The 15728-nt window shown below is 40.4% G+C and overlaps 1 protein-coding gene and 1 long non-coding RNA gene across 4 annotated transcripts in view; both read left to right on the top strand.

Annotated features, from left to right (window-relative positions):
- Positions 1-2309: 2309 nt before the first annotated feature.
- Positions 2310-4712, top strand: LOC132984639 (uncharacterized). Its single transcript, XR_009674987.1, has 5 exons — positions 2310-2356; positions 2675-2764; positions 2859-2887; positions 3493-3555; positions 3803-4712. It is a non-coding gene; the product is annotated as an uncharacterized LOC132984639 (long non-coding RNA).
- An 8999-nt stretch (positions 4713-13711) lies between these two features.
- vash2 (vasohibin 2) overlaps positions 13712-15728 on the top strand; it is a 40372-nt gene continuing 38355 nt past the window's right edge. For 2 of the 3 annotated variants that reach the window (XR_009674994.1, XM_061051540.1), the window contains exons 1-2: positions 13716-14404; positions 15100-15522. Coding sequence is in view for 2 of the 3 variants with exons in the window: in XM_061051540.1 (XP_060907523.1) it covers positions 15202-15522 (321 nt within the window). In the remaining variant the exon portion in view is untranslated. Of the gene's footprint in view, positions 14405-15099; positions 15523-15728 lie in introns of all 3 variants that reach the window. The other variant, XM_061051541.1, reaches the window with a different exon arrangement.

Consider the following 15728-nt stretch of genomic DNA (forward strand, 5'->3'; position numbering starts at 1 on the left):
GTCAGAGAGGAGACCCACACCACTCTGCGTCCAGACTGCAACCAATGCAATAAGCTTTAGTTTTGTATTTATTTGCTTTGATTACATTGTTTAAGTTGAGAAGTACATTTACAATAAAGTGCGCTATACACTACTTTTAAATTCATTATTGGATTTTGCGTAGAACAATGCGATTAATCGCGATTAATCACAGGAACTCATGCGATTAACGCGATTAAAACTTTTAATCGTTGCCCAGCCCTAGTTTATAGACATGATCAAATACAGGATCAGAGTGGATTTAAAACAAGAAACTTCACACACATGTTTTGAGGAGCTCAGAGACTTATTTAAACTGAAGAAGAGGAGGAGGATATGTCACCTTTAAGGCACAAAAAATAATGATCTTGAAGTGTTTCTCGTATTTTTTGGTGATTCTTTTTGACGCCTGTTAAAACATCATTTTGATGTTTTGTAGATTTAAAGGTTTTAATTAAAAGGAAGAGAAAACCACTGGCCTGTCAGGGCTTGCATAGAAATCTATTCCCAGCTCATGTCACAGCGTTGACTTGTTGGTGACTCCTCTGACATGTGGTTTTAAGTCAGAGATGATGCACTCTGCCTTCATTTAAAAAAAATAGAAAACACCCAAAGTCACCATGAGGAAGTGAAACTTTCAGGAGGCACGTACATGCAGTGTTACATTATCAATGAGTGCGGCTAGAGAGAGGAGTGTGAAACCTAGAGAGACACGGGAAAACAAAGATTAAACAGAATGATGGTTGAATCGAGAGGGTTTCAGATGTTTTTATTAGTTTTTCTGGTGCTTCAGGTTACAGGTAAGGACACATATCCCTTTACAAGATGTATTAGTTTGAATATTAAGCTGTTTTATGAGCATTGCTGCTTTGAAAAAAAAGTTCTAGGGATCTAATTGGTGTTGTGTAAAATACTCCCTACTCATGTTTCTTTTACAGCAAAAACAACACATTTCCTCACCATCTTAGTCCGAGATGGAGATGAAGTCACTCTGCCTTGTGAAAATGTCCTCAGCGATCATGATAACTGTGACAGTACGACGTGGAGCTTCAGTCAGTTGGCTACGACGGCCGCAGTAGACTTAGTTAAAGGTGGGCGGATTATTAAACGTACAGACAGACTAAGAATCACAGCAAACTGTTCTCTGGTGATGACGAACGCCACAAAGGAGGATTTTGGTCGATACTTCTGTATTCAGGAAAAACTGGGACAACGACAAGACGGAGAAGCTGTGGTTGAGGTGACTGTTGTTACCAGTAAGTACATCATGTTTGTTACAATGACTGTTTAGAAGAGTTTTACACAAGTTGTCTTCTACCGTTGAGGGCCTCTAAAGATGGACAAGGTGTCTCCGCCTCCTTATTTTAAACAAAATTGAAGCCAAAAATTCCCCCTAGGACAGGCGCCGACGTGTTGCAGATTTGGAGCTATATAGTACGTGCAGCAGGGATCAGCTGGTAAAGCGGTTGTATTGACGTCCCGTCACTTCCTCTGACCAAAACAACATGCCAATTTTCCACATACTCCGCGTGCGACTCCAGTCAATGCTCCTGTTTCCACAGCGAGCGCTGCCTGAGATCCGTCTCCAGAGCGGCGCGCTACTCTCTGCAAGTCTTATTGTCAATGGAGCACGCTGCAAGCACACGTCAAGCTGGACAGAATAGATCGAGCAGGACGGGAAGTCAGATAAGGAAATGCACAGAGTGTCTGGTCATTTTTTAAAGTAATACACAATATACGGACTCACGATCGTGTTTTTCATCACTTTAATCAACGCAGGCACCAAACGACAGATCAACCTCAGAAAGACAAAGCAATATGTTGTTTGAGCTCCGAATGTTTTGGCTTCACTTTTGGGTAGCTGTCACGTTGTCCATCTTTTTATACATCCTGTGTTTTTCTCTAACAATGTCTCCATCGTCACCAGTGACTGAAGAAAAGGACAGCAGTACGGTGATTTTAAAATGCAGACTGTTGACACGAGGAACATGTGAACACACAGTGGAGTGGCTGTTTCAGGGTCAACATGTGGATCAAGATCACAAAGACTTAATCACACATAAACTACGCTGTTTGGCCACCGTGACCTTCAAGACCACTCATTTCGTTTACACATCACAGAAGTATGAGTTATTAAAATGCAACGTAAAGGAGAAAAACAGTGAAAGAAGTCTGCAGTTCACCTTCAACCCTTCGTCCTCAGGTGAGCAAACTGAGCGAAACAAGATGAGCTTTTGGAAATATTAATCTCCATCCTGATGTGAAACTTACACCCTGTATCCCTCACCTATAGGGAGAAACATATTCGGAAATATTCAAACAACAACAAATCCAAAAGGTAACATTTGTTGTCAGTCTTTGTGAACGTCTGTTTTTCTCTTTCTCTGTAAATCAAAGGATTGATCACGACGGAAGACTACAAGGGCCAAGTGAAAAGAATTAGGGGAGGATTTTTTTTCTCCCCGTTTGACATTTCAAGAAAAAAATTAAATGGTCACAAGTTCAACCAGTGTTTGGAATAATGTGTTACTATTAGAAGTAACTTTCCAGATTCATTAATGCGTCACAAAGCACTCGTTACTCGTTCATTTACGTGAAACAGACACACACAAACACACACGCACTCTGTCCTGAAACTTTTTTTTTCTTTTTACAGAGTTGTGGTGGCTGTTCATCATCGTGCCTGTGGGTCTGACTGCTCTTCTTATAACTGCTGTGGTCATCATTAGACGGAAGAAAAGTAAAGGTGGGAATGATCGCATATGAAACAGGAAATGGAAACACCTGGATTTTCAATGTGAAGGCTCAATTTACCTGTCTCTGTCTCTCTCTTTTGTCAGGTAAAATAACCCGAATGGATGAAAACATGGTGAGTGTCTGAAGTGAACATAATAATAATACTGATGGAATAAACCATCCTGACATTTCTTCCAGGCTTTAGAGACAACCGTGGCCAGCTTAGAAAAAATGAAATGAAACAGCTGATCCATCCTGTCATCATCAGTGCTCCAAAACATATACATATATATTTATGAAAACGTAAAAATAACGTGTTTGTGCAGCAGATAAATAATAAATCCGCTTCAGAAATCCATCAGAACAAAGTGAGATCACAGCCAAAAGTTACAATCTTGTATGTTTTTATGCAAGATACAAAACTTTATGACGCACACTGAGCTTATTTCCACGGTCAATGCAGAAGTGATGAAGACAATTTGAATGCAGCTGCCTTGCAACAAAACAGGAAACGCAGTCGGTTAGAATTATTAATATGTAGGCTCAGTCAGCTTCAGCTTTGAATACTTCCTTTAAAAATCTGAACTTTTTACGACATCCTCCGATAAACGAATAGAGACATTATATAACCATGCAGACAGATGAATAGAAGATACATCGGAAAAGAGAAGCGGAAGAACATAATGTTAAAAAGTGAGTTTCTATAAATCCAAACCGGATGTTGTGTTCTCTTTGCAGCCTGATCCTGAAGACGTTTCCTACGTCTCCATCAGCCACACCAAGAGGAAGAGGAAAGCTCAGGTTAGACATCAGTGTGATTGTCCCGCATACAGACTGAGTTGTCTTGAAAGAAAAAAACCTGTAATCCACAATAATGTCATGATTAAAGATCAGTATGTCGGCCACTCTGTGTCGAATTAAAAGTGTGGTTTGATTTGTTCTGTTGCATATGAGGATGTCTGTGTTGCTGTAATTTGCATTATTTGTTATTTTATGTATCATTTTGAAACAATTCATGTGTTTGACTTTGTCCCTTTTCGTCCTTTAGGTCAAACACGATGACACATATACAGCGGTGATATACAGCACAGTGAAAACCTCCTCTGCAGATGATCACAGCGCCCTCTATGCTTCAGTCAAATAACCAATAACTCACAGTATAGATACACTTCTTTTAACTCCTTACTTATGAACTACTGGTGTGAAAAAGGCACATATTTATTTTCAGTTTTTTAAAGGAGGAATGTGTGACTTTTTGATCCAGTAGGTGTCGCCCTTGAGCACCAGCATAAAACCAAAACAGACTGCTGTTTGGCCACACCTCCTCCATACCGCAGCCTCCGTTCTCCTCCAGAGACACACTTCCAACCCCTCTCCACTCGCATTCACATGAAGGAGTTATGAATAAAAACGCACCATAAGCGGTTGTCCTTTGCTTGAGCTGCAATCACCTGTGTCTGGCATTGTTGTTATGTTAGCGCTCTTTAGTTAGCTTGTAGCTTCACATTGCATATAAACTGACACAGAATGACTGTAATCTAAAGACACTGATGTGACATCCAAATAATCAGTGAGTATGTTCTTCTTCTCTCTAGTTCTTGACTAAAACAGCTTTTATACACAAGGGGAGGAGCCGGCCGTCCCGTCCATGTAAACACGGCTCTGACAACAACACAGCCAGCGGGACTCGAGCTTCTCCCTCATTGTAGACAGTCAGAGACACATTTACACAGGACAGACGTTATGATTTATTTATGTGTAAAATGTTTCACATTCTTCCTTTAAGAATAAAATATTGTCATTGCACATAAAAAATATGTTGTGCTTCTCTAAAACAAAGAGTATCATTCATCACATTCTTCCACACACACATCAATTACATTTTTAAAAAGTATTCAACAGGTAGATAAAAGCAAGTTTTAAGAACATCGAGTGCATTCAGTGCAGTCTACACTGTAGACTTTTTGTTGTTGTTATAACTTTAAAACGTTAGTGTCCGGGCTGCCTTGAAATTTTAAGTTAACTGAACTTAAAAAGATATGTTGAGATAAATGTGATTTTTCCAAAGAAAAAACAATGTTCTAGTAAAATAAATTTGACATCAAGTCAGTTGTACTTAAATCTTTAAGTTAACAAAATTTTAAATCACAATTCAGTTCCTAGTTCGAGTTATGGTAAAATGGTCTTTCCATTTCTTTGGACATGAAATCAAAAAATTAAAAATAAATAAAGTTGTATCCACCTAAAATATTGAGTTAAATGAATTCATCAATTTAAATTTAATATTTCTATTTTAGTCAACTTAAATCAGTTTAGTTTATACATTTTTAGTGATTCTCTTTACTTTCGTGGAAACAGCTAATCGTGTTAGTCTCGTAACACTCGGCTGAATTTGATGCATTATGAGCCCTAAGGTAACACTGAGGGGCGTTTACAGTCAGCTGAATCACCACATAGAAAAGTTCACTTTGTGACCAAGTGTGTGAGAAGCTCTTCTCTTATTCATCACTTCACACTTAAATCTTCATTTTATATTAAATCACATTATTAATTACAGTTGTGTATTTGCTTGTGTAACATTGCAGCAACTTACTATCTCAGGTTTGTTTGTGTTAGCAATAAGTTACAGTTCACATTAAAGTATAAATTAACTTAAAGCAAACACACAGTCTTGACTTAGTTCAGTCATTTTTATTTAGTTCCTGGAACTGCAAAATATCATTGATTGTCTTATCCATACTTACCTCTGTTTGTTCAGTTCACCATGAGGTCCATGCAGCTAAAAGGAGTTAGCCCAGCACTTCCTGGGTATTTATCAGATTGATGATGTCATCGCTGACATCACTGGGGCAGACCATTTTGAAGGGGTTTTATTTCTGAGAAATGTTTTCTTTCTAATCATTTCTTTCATGTTTGAGTGACTGGTAGAATGTAATTTAATAATTAAATAATTTAAAGTTCATTTAGTTGAGTTAATGATCTGAGGTTAATTTAAGGGTTTATTTAGATTTCTTTGCTGTAAGAGAAAAGTATAAACCCACTATTTGAGTTGGCAGCGGCCATTTTGTTAATGGGGCCGTCTATAAAGCCAGGAGATAGTGATGGCGAAATGAGGCTTTGTGAAGCAATGAGGCTTTCCAGCCAATTGTATCGCAAATAGATTCATTACTCGAGGCCTCATTTAACACAGTGTACACTAGTGACACCTACTGGTGAAAACAATTTAGAGCAGCCAAATGATTATTGATCACATCACATGCCATTGCATTACTGACATGTTATAGCAAATTGTTCTACTGCGGCAACCAATAAGGATTCACGTGATATTACTTTATAACATACCTTAGTTAATATAATCATATTATCATTCGGTGATCTTATTTTTTTATGATTTCCTATCAAGATATAGCCTATGAAACAATAATATATATAAATCTATTGTTCAACAAGTTTGAGGATCTATGTTAACTACAAGTCCAGGAAAAAAGGAAGATTGAAAGAAAGAGGGACAACATTATGGGGTTTGATTGGGCAGTAAAAGTGCTTCTGTAGGCTTACTGGGAACAGAGTGCTTGTGTAACTGGGCAGTGAAATTGAATGTGCTTCAGTGAGAGCAGTGAAATTGAAGGTGCTTTTGCAACTGGGAAGAAAAGGAAAGATTTTTTATTGATTTTTATTTAAAAATAAAAGTTGTTTCACAGTTTTTGGGCTCAGTCGATTCCGTTTTTTGGAAACAATTTCCCCAGCCTTGGAGAACACCCTTTCACATGGTACAGAGGACGCTGGTGTGCACAAGAATTGTAGTGCCAGCTGGTGGAGGTGGGGGTAGACAGACTTTTGTCTTTTCCAATAAAGCAGTACGTCATCTGATCTTGGCAGGTTTGTTTCATTGAGGTAGCGCTGGACCTCAATTGTAGCATCAGCGGTGGCATTGCAGCTTGTTCTGCTCTGGTCCACACTGTTGTCCAGCAGGCACCACAGGTTTCCACCTAATAAATGTAGAAAAATACATTATTGCCAGTAATTATACTTCACATGATACGAATATACCAGGACTTATATGTCAACAACAATTCACAAACTGAGCAGTAAACATAATAAAATTACCAGAGTTTGTTGCAGACCCAGCAGCCTGGGTTGAGGTTGACAGTTGTGCTGGTGTGTCTGATGGCAATAGAGGAACATCTGGGGTTTTAATAATGCTGGCACACTCCGCTTTCAGTCGCCTAACTGCCTCACTGGCCTTTGACTGGCTGAGGAACCCAAGACTTTTGAACCTTGGGTCCAGCATGGTTGCCATTGTCATTATGCTCATGGACTCCCTAACACATCTGACCAGGTTTTCAGCCAGTCGGACAGCCATGTCATTTTTCATGTTCAGTGCTTCACAGTTTACAGCATGTTGCAGCATTTTCAGAATTGGTATAACCTTAGAGGCAGACACTCTTTTCTCCTCAGAGAGTTCCCCTGTGGCCTGTTGAAATGGGGACAGCACAAGCAGGCACTCTCTAATGGCCTCATATTCCTGTGCATGAGGCGGGGTGAGGTCTGTATTTAGAGAGGCCAGAGCTGCCCCCACTGGCTCTCTCTGACCATACAGACGCTCAAACATGCTGAAGGTGCTGTTCCAGCGAGTGTCCACCTCCTGTATCATTTTAAGTAATGGTCTTCCCATCTGCTCCTGCACCTGGGTCAGCCTCTCTTTTGCAGTGGTGCTTGTCCTGAAGTATGTCACCATCTTCCTGGATTTGGTGCGCAATTCATTAAGGCCAGGGGTCTGATCAAAAGCCTTTCTTACAATCAAGTTTAGGGAGTGCGCAATACATATAGCATGCCTCACTTGTAGGATTTTGCCTGTAGCAATCATGTTTGCTGCAGCATCAGTTACAAGGCATCTGACTTTATGCTTAATGCCCCACTCCTCCATGAGGTTGGTTTTCACCTGAGCTATGTTCTCTGCAGTGTGGCTATTGGGAAATTTCTCCACTCCCAACAGCACAGTGGCAAGCTTGTCATTCTCATCGATGAAATGACACGTCACGGCAAGGTAGGCGTCCATATTGATGGAAGTCCACATGTCAGACGTGAGACTGACAGCCACCACCTTCTGCACCTGGGCCTTGGCCTTCTCCTTGGTCTCCTCCTACTTAGCAGCCACCATGGCCTTTAAAGCCTGAGGAAGAGAAGAAGTGTATAATTGTCCAATTTAAATAGTTATGTTGTCATCTGCCCCCCCCCCCCCCCCCCCCCACACACACACACACATATATATATATATACACACCTGCCTTGTAGGGAGAATGTAGGTAGGGTCGAGCTTTTGGACCAGCTCCCTAAACCCCTCATCCTCCACCACCGTGAAAGGCTGAGTGTCCTTAATGACCATGTTGACCAAAGCATCATCCAACACCTGCTTTCTGGAACCTAGGACAAAACGAAAATGTTAATGTATTTTAGTCAACATGATAATCGGTATGATTGTGATGAAGCAAAGCAAAGCAAATTACAGGGGAAAAAATACAAACCTTGCCTGGTTCCTGGCCTATTATCAGCATCAGCATTGATGAGGTGTTGTTGCTATAGGCAAGCTCCTTAAAGCACACCGAGCACTTCACCTTCAAATCAAAATAATAAGCCATTGATAATAAATACAGAAAATGATGACAGTGACAGAAATAATAACAACTAATTCAAGCGATTCAGCACAGTAATACATGAAAGCTTTGTAGCACAATGGTTATGGCGGCGCCTCCTCGACATAGAGGCCTGAGTTTGGTTCCTGGTACCGCTGAAGAAATGTTTTGTTTTTTAACGTTTACCTTATTGGGAGATGACAACTCAAAATGCTCCCAAACAGGAGACGTTTTCCTTTTTCTCACAGGCTCCATTTCTCCAAAAAACAGAACCAAAACTCCAACTCTCAACCACAAATTCTCACGAAACAACCAACCAACTAACGCAAATTCACAAGGAAACATGACAAGTGGGTTTCGCTTCCTTTTATCCGAAACACAAACAAATCAATGACGTAGTTCTACTCGAAGTGAGGCCTCGTTTGTCATCGATGACGCGCTTCTCTGAAAATGACACGAGCCTCGGCTAGAAAAGCCCCTCCTACTCGACACGCGCTTCAAAGCCTCGGTGTCAAACGTAACATCACTACTATTCAACACAAAGAATTGATGAACTGCTTGAAAGCCTTCAGGACACCATGGGGCCCTTTCCAGTTCACAGGAATATCTGGATGGCATTATCATTTACAGTAACACGTGGCAGGAACACCTTGAACACCTGCAAGCTGTCTTGGAGCGCCTTCATTCTGCCGGGCTGACTGTCAACCCGTCGAAGTGCGTCTTTGTTGCTGCAGAGACAGAGTACCTGGGTCACGTCATCGGCAATGCCCTCAGGTCAACAAAACCCAAGTTTTGGTAAAGGAAGACTGTGCAACATTTTACACATAAATAAAGCAGAAATCAAGTATATCCTCTGTAAATGTGTCTCTGAGTCATGACTGTCTACAATGAGTGAGAAGCTCGAGTCCAGCTGTGTTGTTGTCTGAGTCGTGTTTACATGGACGGGACGGCCTCGCGTATGAAGTTGTTTTAGTCAAGAACTAGAGAAAAGAATAATAATAATATACTCACTGCTTATTTGGATGTCATGTAACTGTGAACTTTAGATCACGGTCATTCTGTGTCAATTTATTTCATTTATTAATTTATGTTCAATGTGAAGCTATGAGTTAACCGAGTGTGCTAACATTAGCATGCTAACAACAATGCAGGCCACAGGTGACTGCAGCACAGAACATTTTTGTCCTCCACTTGCTCTTAATGGTGCTTAATTATGTTGCGTTCCTTATTGATTACTCCTTTGTGTGAACACGAGTGGAGAGGGGTTGGAGGTGTGCTGCTGGAGGAGAGCGGACGGGTCAGAATAGTGGAGGTGCCCCCAAACAGCAGTTTGTTTTGGTTTAATGTTGGTGCTCAAGGGGGGCGGCATCTACTGGATCAAAAAGTCACACATTCTTCCTTAAATAATGATGAATGAATTTAAATGTACACTTTCAAGTAAAATCTTTCCTGGAAATGTTCGGCGAGATTGAAAACCATCCCGTGTGTCTTTGTGTAGATTTTTATAACTCTAATCTCTTCACAGGGTGATAAAGAAAATGTTCTGACTCTCTGGATGATGGACCCTCATCAGGCCAACATCTGCTCGCTCACTGTCAGCGATGGCTTAATTCCAGGTACGCTCTTGTGTACAAGTACAGTATATACATAGCTAAACACTTTAAATACCATTTCAACTCCTGAACATTTATTATCATCTTATTAACATTTAGTGAAAAGTGTGAAAGCCTTACTGTATGTCTTGTTTATTGCTACATTGCTGTTTTTCTTTTGGGGTTTTATTGAGACTTTATTTTTGTGTATTGTTGGGATAAGAATAACGAATAGAAACACGTGAAACAGCTGCATAAAGGCCTGTTGGAAAAGATTGTGTGATGATTGTTGTTGTCTTTTCTTCTGCGTGAGGATACCCTGAGTCTTTGGGACCTTCACTTCCTGGTCATGATTCACTGTTGGCCCGTTCTGGTCGTTCATGACTTTGAACTCACCAGAGTGTTGCTCTGCCTCCATGGTGGCGTATGTATTAGTGTTTTAAAACCTACTACAGCTGTGATTTATACAGAGAAATGGGACTCAAATAATGATGAAATATCTGTTTCACAGCCAAAAGCTGCATGAAGATGATTACACTGACCGAACAAGACGACTGTCAGGTATTTGTACAAACGCTTTTAAAGAACTGTGATATGTGATTTTCACGAGGCTGTCCTGAACTCAACATAAAGCTTCATGATTTTTCAGATCAACTCACTGCAAATATGATTTCTGCCTCGATGACTGTTTGTTACTCTGTGGATGTGTCTTCAGTCTCCTGTCTCGTCCAGACAGAAATAAACATGGTAAACATCAACATTTATTACAGTGGTAAGTGAATCTTGCATGCATTAAATGTAAAGATTTCTTCACATTAAGTAACATATTTTACTCCTTCAGATTCGCACACCAAGACGCCATCGTGCCAACATGCTCATCCTCAGTTGACTCGAAACGTCACTTAAAAAATCCTTCAAACGGGAGCTTCTTGTTGTGCAGATCTTGTTTTTACTTTCCATGCCTGCTCAATACTCAAGAATGTGATAGAACTTTTAACATACTGAGCCGTATTTTTTTTGTTTCTCAACGACAGTCGAAGAGAGCCCATTTCTTCTGTCGTCGTCGGATGCTTCTCAGAGGGTTTGCCCGAGAACTCTATTTGGATGCATTTCCATGTTTCTTCTATTTTCTAAAATATTTGTATTGTTATTTTGACTTAGGTGACTTCTCTTTGATTCCCAGACTCAGCAGGCTTCTTCACAAACACATGTTTGATGAGGCTGAGAAGTTTGCCATCACATTTGAGCTGGATTTAGAGGTAGGTGTCTGACTCAGTCTCCGTCTGTCTATCTCGGCTTTATTGTAAACTGCCATGAAAAATGTATTGATGTGTTACTCTGGGAAGAAGGATATTTTCTGATTCACATTTATTTCAACTTTATTTCATATCGCACTCTATTAAAAATGGTTTTACAATCATCATTAATGAGACAGCTTCCAGAGTGATCTTTTTCCTTTTTTGTAGGATTATATTAAATTCAGCAATGCTTTTGGATTCAAAAAGAACGCAAAATGGGATGACCACGTATGTAAATACAGGTGTCTATAACTTAACAGTTACGTGTGCAGCCCTATAGCCTACCCTGACCTATGTTTTAATTTTGATCTTTTTAAGGAGGATAATTATGATTCCAACGGGGTGGAGAATCTGAAGTCCCTGGTTTCCCACCTCCGTCAGCTCCTGGACCTGCACAAGAAACAGGACTGCAGACTTTCAGGTTCAGTCTTTGAGAAGGTGTGTCTTCTATGAAAAACCCATTTTATGATATACAAGTGTATAAGAGATGTTACAGGTGAACTCATGATAAGATATGAGATATTCATATCTATTTCTAACAGTAAAGTACTCATGGTGTAATGTTTAACCTTATAAAGCAAATGGACTGTTAAAAACAAACAAAAATAAACTGTAAAAAGTTAAAGTCTTTATATGTGATTTTTCACACTTGAATATAATATAAATCAAGTATCTCCTCTGAAAATAACTCTGTGAGTCATGACTGTCTACAATGGGTGTAACACCCGAGTCCCACTGTCTGTGATGTTTTCAGAGTTTTCAGAGTCCTATCTTCACTTTGTTTACATCGCCAGCACGGCCGGCTGACTCCTCCCCTCACGTATAAAAGTTGTTTAATTGAGGGACTAGAGAAAAGAAGAATAACATACTGTACTCACTGCTTAACTGTGTTTCTAGATCACGCTCATTTCAGGTAAATTTACATGCAGTGTGAAGATACGAGCAGAATAAAGATCGCTAGGTGTGAGTTACATCCTTCACAATGCAGCTGGCTCTGAGGAGACTGAAGTTGACCTCCAGTGAGGCCAGTGGGAGTCCAATAACTTTCTGTGCCTTGTTGATGATTCTCTGGAGGGCTTTCCTGACCGCTGCTGAGCAGGTGGCATACCAAGCTGTATTACAGTAGTGAGAATGCTTTCTAATTAGTTTCCATATTGTTTTTGTGGAGTGAATTTTCAGATCTCAAAACTGACCTACTAAACATAAACTTACTCAACATATACATCTGCACAACTGTATCCAGAATCATTGGAGTGATTCTCTCTGCTTCTCCAACGCCACCTGGAAGGAAAATTAACTCAGAGTACTGTAGTCATGACGACCGGGCGAAACCGACCTGAGGAAGAGAATGTGTTTACTGACGAGCTGATGTGTCCGAGTATCATTTACATGACGTTTTTATCACAGCAACAGTACGCCAGCTTTCAGTAGCAGTTCAAGGTCCCTTAGCAGTCCTTGAGGAAACATCCAGTGTTTCCATGGCAACAATAAACATGTCATGTCTGTCTCAGTAGTGGCGGCCATCAAGACAGGACACGTCCCGTTACAGCGAATATTAAAAGAAGGATTTCTCTGGGTTTGATAACTGTTGGAAGTCTTTGAGATAATGCAAGTACTCAACAACAAATATAGAAACAATACTGGTTTAATAATTCATTAATTAATATTTTAGTGTAAATATTCTACATATGGCATCTTTAATTCTGCAGTGTTGTTTTAAGCACAACCCAGCCTTCACTTTTGTTCCTGTAACAAGCCTTTTGTCCACAAGAGGGAGCTGTGAATTAAGTTACCACTGCAATATAGAAGCAGAAGACCAATATTTATAAGGTGATCTGACACAAAATATATCGATCGATAGATATATAGATTTATAGATAGATTTTGTTTAATAAATGTTCATTAATGTACAATTGTTCATATGGTTTTTATAATACTTAAGCATGAGCATGATTATCAAAGGTTGAGTAATGTGTTGAGATGAAAATACCTTCCTGTAATATCATGCATCAATTTTTGCAACCTTGTTTTGCAAGAACAAATGTTCTGTGTGTGTGTGTGTGTGTGTGTGTGTGTGTGTGTGTGTGTGTGCGTGTGTGTGTGTGTGTGTGTGTGTTGATCGAATATGTTATATATATATATATATATATATATATATACATACATTTATATTTATTGTTTTAAATTAAATTAATATTAACATTTTGTGAAACAACCCTTCAAACACGTAGAAATGCACAAAATGTGCACAATTCAACAGATGCAACAAGGGGCAGAAATCCCATTTGTTGCAGATTTATCACTTGTTGACGCCTTCGTCGATCAAAATCCACCAATCACATAGCGGTGTCATTACCACATAAGGTGCATCGTACCCTTCGGCCCGCCCCTCTTTGTTGGCTCGACCAATGAGAGCCCATCGTCCGCTGCCAAGTGCCGGGGAACCGAGCAGTAGAGAGGTACAGGGGAGCTGTTACTAGCATGTTGGACCGCGTTATCTACAATGATTTCATCACGTAAGGATTGGAAAATGGATCCTCTTTCAACATGAAGCTGGATTGATATTAAGGATGGGGTGCCGTGCAGGCTGCTGACGAGAAGGGATGCAACGGAGGAGGTCATTTTCCCGGACAGGGATGGAGGGAGGCAACGGCCCCCGCAGTGTAGTGAGAGGAGCAGAGTGAGCTAGCTAGCAATATAGAAGGACTTCCGGAGTAGATTTTCAGATTAAAACGACGTGACGAAAACAGGGTTTGATTTGATTAAAATTTCGATGTAATACTTGAACCCACGCTCTTAATATCGTAACACACGTAAAAGTTAATTGCTGACAAAAAAGTCTTCATGAATTCTCCTCGAATTAACACAAGTGTAAAAACATCCAGCTTTTACTTTGACAGTGTTCCAAAGCCAGTGCTTGTCAGCGGGCGGTAGCTTGACTCGCACAAGACGAGGTGAAGTTACAAAGCCTCGGACCAAAACAAGACTTTACAGCCTGTAGCGGACAACGACGCCTTGTTATGAATGGGACCTACCTCGTCTCCCTGCGTGTTCTTCGACTCAAATGCCTTTAAACCCGCAGGATTCGTATTTTATCTCATATCGGAGCACCCCATGGAAAAATACGGTACGGCTGGATTCATAACGGTTGGGATATTTTTCACCGGAAACGAAAATTCCTTTATTAATGTTAACTTTTGCAGTTTATTTTGAATTTATACTAGCATATCGTTTATACTTATAAAAGGTGTTTTTAAGTGTGGTATCATCACCATTAGAACTAAACCCGCACATAATCAATTAATTGTTGATTGTTTTAATAACCCTTAATTACCATTGAACAACTTTGGTTTCCATGGCTACGCGTGATATTCTATAGCTTGATTTTCTCATGTATATATTTTTTTAATTTTATACATAATGTGCTCCCAAAGAGTGTTTTGTAATCGTTTTTGGACTTAAAATATCTTGTTTTTTATGTGATAATTGTACTTTCTGAATATATAGGGAATTGCTATTAAAGAACTCAATGTAGTTTGGTTTCTTTACAGCAGCATAGTTTTATAGTAGGGTATTTGTTGTCCTGTTGTCAAGGCTTTATACTTTGCTGTTGCACCATCATACCTCTTCCAAAATAGGACATGCAGAAATCCTCTCAGGGTGCATACCTCTCAGTGGGAAGCTCCTTGGTAAAACACTTCTGTACCTTTTATGGAAACAGATTTTAAAATGACCATCGCTCTGCAGGTGCAGGTACACCGTACTGTTTCTTGGGAAGCAAATTATGTTCTAGTAATGTTGACGTTTTTATTTCCCTCTCAGGTTTGCCCTTTAGAATCAGCATGGACCGTCCAACACTGACAAACAAAAAGAAGCTCTTGTAGCCGGAGGAGGATTGCCTTCTCCTACTTTTTGTTTGGCTCAATGACGGGACCCAACTCCCCAAGCCGGGCTGGGACCTCCCCGGCCAAGCTGAGCAGGCACGGCCGCTCCAAGAGCACCAGCGCACACTGCCTCCTCCGCTGCAGTACCCAGGAGGATTCGTCCACGTCTCCCCCTAACACCGGTTCACGGTCCCCTGGGGAGGAAGAGGAGAAGGATGGAGGGATTCTTTTCTATGTGAACAGGACTGGTTTTCCCATCGAGAGCGTGACCTGGGATAGGATGTGGTCCCATGTGGGTGCTGTGCATCCCGAGGGACAGGAGATGGTGGATAGGATACGTAATGCTGCATACCTTCCCAAGGTAAGTTCACCCTTCAGTGTTTGAATGTGTAGACATGTAATAACATGTAATCACAAAAATATTCCAACTAAGGTGAAATATGAATCCGGTGGGACTCTCTCAGAGGCTCATGGGAGTTCATTCAGTATTAATAGGCTCTTTATGAAAGGCTTTCCCTTATGGAATCCTCTGGGGGTTCCCTGTGGCTGCTGCACTGTGAAGGAATC

This window comes from Labrus mixtus, chromosome 12 (assembly GCF_963584025.1).
Source record: "Labrus mixtus chromosome 12, fLabMix1.1, whole genome shotgun sequence".
NCBI classification, from domain to species: Eukaryota; Metazoa; Chordata; class Actinopteri; order Labriformes; family Labridae; genus Labrus; species Labrus mixtus.